This window comes from Neopelma chrysocephalum, unplaced genomic scaffold, assembly GCF_003984885.1.
Source record: "Neopelma chrysocephalum unplaced genomic scaffold, ASM398488v2 Primary Assembly neopelma1_95791, whole genome shotgun sequence".
Taxonomy (NCBI): domain Eukaryota; kingdom Metazoa; phylum Chordata; class Aves; order Passeriformes; family Pipridae; genus Neopelma; species Neopelma chrysocephalum.
Genome location: NW_020924452.1, coordinates 1 through 2,320, shown reverse-complemented (window position 1 = coordinate 2,320; position 2,320 = coordinate 1). Strand labels below are relative to the sequence as shown.

The following is a 2,320-nucleotide window of genomic DNA, read 5'->3' as shown; positions in this document are numbered from 1 at the left end:
GTGCTTTTGCAAACCCTCATCCAGTACCCCCAGATGGTGGGTGATGGGCTGGACGAGGTCACCCGTGCGCGCATGGAGCTGCGTGCAAAGCTCCTGAACAGGGAGATGACTCGGCTGCTGCAGGAGCTGGAGCAGAGCAGCCTGGAGCGCAGTGTCAGGGCCTGGGGAGCCCTGCTCTGGGCTGCCTTGCAGCAGGGGCAGTTCTGGGCTCTGGCTGGAGTCCTGGGCCTCCTCTTGTGGCTGTGGTTTATCCGCAGCAGAAGGAGCCGCCAGCCAGGCAACAATGGCGAGGAGGAGGAGGAAGGAGATGGCGATGGTGGTGGAAATGAAGGGGAAGAAAACAGTGATGTGAGTGTGCAGGCAGTCTACAACGATGATGATGCAAGTGAAGGAGAAGACCACGATCTTGCAAATGAAGTAGAAGAAGAAGAGGATGTTATTGCCCACAACCTGAGACGGCATTTAGAGGAGTACAGAGTGCAGCTGATGAAAGGTTGCGCTATTACAAAAGTCCTGGTGGACAGCTTCACCATGTTCTTTGCAGACCTCTTGTCAGGCTTTTCATACCCAGTGCCGCAACGAGCCATCGGGGTGGGCAGTGCCTTTGAAGGTTGGAGTCCCCGGGAGGAGGATGTTGTGTACTTTTTCCTTGTACCTCTCAGTCCTCCCCTGGGGTACACCTTCCATCTGGAGATGGTCACTTTGGGGCACTTGCCAGGGAGGAACTTCTGCGTCCGCGTGGAGCCGGTGTGCACCTGCCCGAGGGAGCAGCAGGACGAGAACGTGCTGTGCTCCGTCCACCACCCAGAGGAGGAGCAGAGGAGAAATGAGGAGCCCACCTTCCTGAACACCCTCTGCACCGGCTCCTACCTCGATGTGGATAAAACTGCCCGCTGGTTCTACCAGTTGGTGAGAGCGAGCTGGCCGGCTTTGCCTCAGTCACACAGTTGGCAATTAGTGCTGCTGCCCCCCAGCCGCTGCTGCAAATTCAAGGTGACTAGAGACGGAGAGAGCCTGACGGTTGAGCTGCTCTTTGGGGTGCAAGAAGGTAATTCAGACATCTACGTGAGCAGCCAGCCTACAGAGGCCCTCTTCACCCCAAGCACAATGTGGCCTGAGACCTACGCCGTGGCAGAGATGGAGTTCTTAAAGCTCATTACCGAGCAGGCTCCACCTCACAGCTGCCACCTCAAATGCCTGCATGTCTTGGCTCGAGCTCTTCTGGGCATAGGCTTCTCCACCTATACGATGAAGACCATTGTGATGCACCTCCTGAACACCGGACCTCTGTCAGGCTGGCGCATGACACTTTTCCGGCGGCGGCTGGAGGATGCCATGCAGTACCTGCACAGCTCCCTCAAAGAGAAACGCCTTGACCACTTTGTTGTGGGCAACCGGACATTTCCTCAGGAGATTCTCTTGCCCCCGGATGTCAAAACCGCCCAGCCACCCAACCTCTTCCATCGCCTGGCGCAGGATCCGGCCGCCCACGCGCAGGCAATGGACGAGTGCGATGAACTGCGACATCGGCTCTCAACAATGCTGCGAGACGGCCGTTGAAAGAAGTCTTCCTGCACACAGCTGTGCTTGGGGGACTCACAGCTGGTCCAAGACAACCACCTCCTACTGCAGGCAAAAAGAGAGGAGCATGTGGGACAGAGAGAGGGAAGAGAAAACCCTGTGCAGCAGCACTCTGCCATCAGCATTCCCCTCTCAGCAGTCTGCCCAGCACAGCATCCAGTGATGGCCGGGGGGGGCTACAAAGATGACTTTCATCCTCCTTTCCCCTCCCACTCTCACAGTCATTGTGGCCATTGCAGATGGGCCCAGGAATTCTTTCTGGCAGCTCCAGCTGCTCAGGGATCAAGCCAGAGGCATCGCCACTATTCCTCCTTGTGTTTGTGGTGGCCTGGGTGGAGAATCTCCTCATCCCAGGCCCTATTCCTTCTTGATCCCTGAAGGGCCATCTTTAGGTCAGCGTTGTGCACACCCAGTTGGACCTGACCTGAAATTTTTTAGATATCAATTTAGAATTTTTTCTTTAGTATATAGATATTTATAACTAATAGGACCTAGAGATATTTACTATAGCACATAGATATAGAATTTATTTCATATAATATTATCTTTCTATATAAACATAGCACATATAAATCTCTCTTAGTGTCTCCCCTTGTCCCCTTAAGGGACATCTTTAGGTCAACATGACATCAAGACTGTCTGCCCCAGACCCTGTTAGAGCTGACCTTAATCTTTTAATATACAACTACATCATTTTTTTATTAATGCATACTTATATTTTAGAGGTAGTTCACTTGAT

The 2,320-nt window shown here is 53.3% G+C and overlaps 1 protein-coding gene across 1 annotated transcript; it reads left to right on the top strand.

Annotated features, from left to right (window-relative positions):
* The first annotated feature begins 19 nt into the window (after positions 1 to 19).
* Positions 20 to 1,601, top strand: LOC113980991 (inositol 1,4,5-trisphosphate receptor-interacting protein-like 1). The gene is made up of 2 exons (XM_027708227.1): positions 20 to 343; positions 419 to 1,601. The coding sequence occupies exons 1-2, from the start codon at positions 34 to 36 to the stop codon at positions 1,558 to 1,560; spliced, it is 1,452 nt and encodes a 483-aa protein (XP_027564028.1). The 5' UTR covers positions 20 to 33; the 3' UTR covers positions 1,561 to 1,601.
* Positions 1,602 to 2,320: the final 719 nt, after the last annotated feature.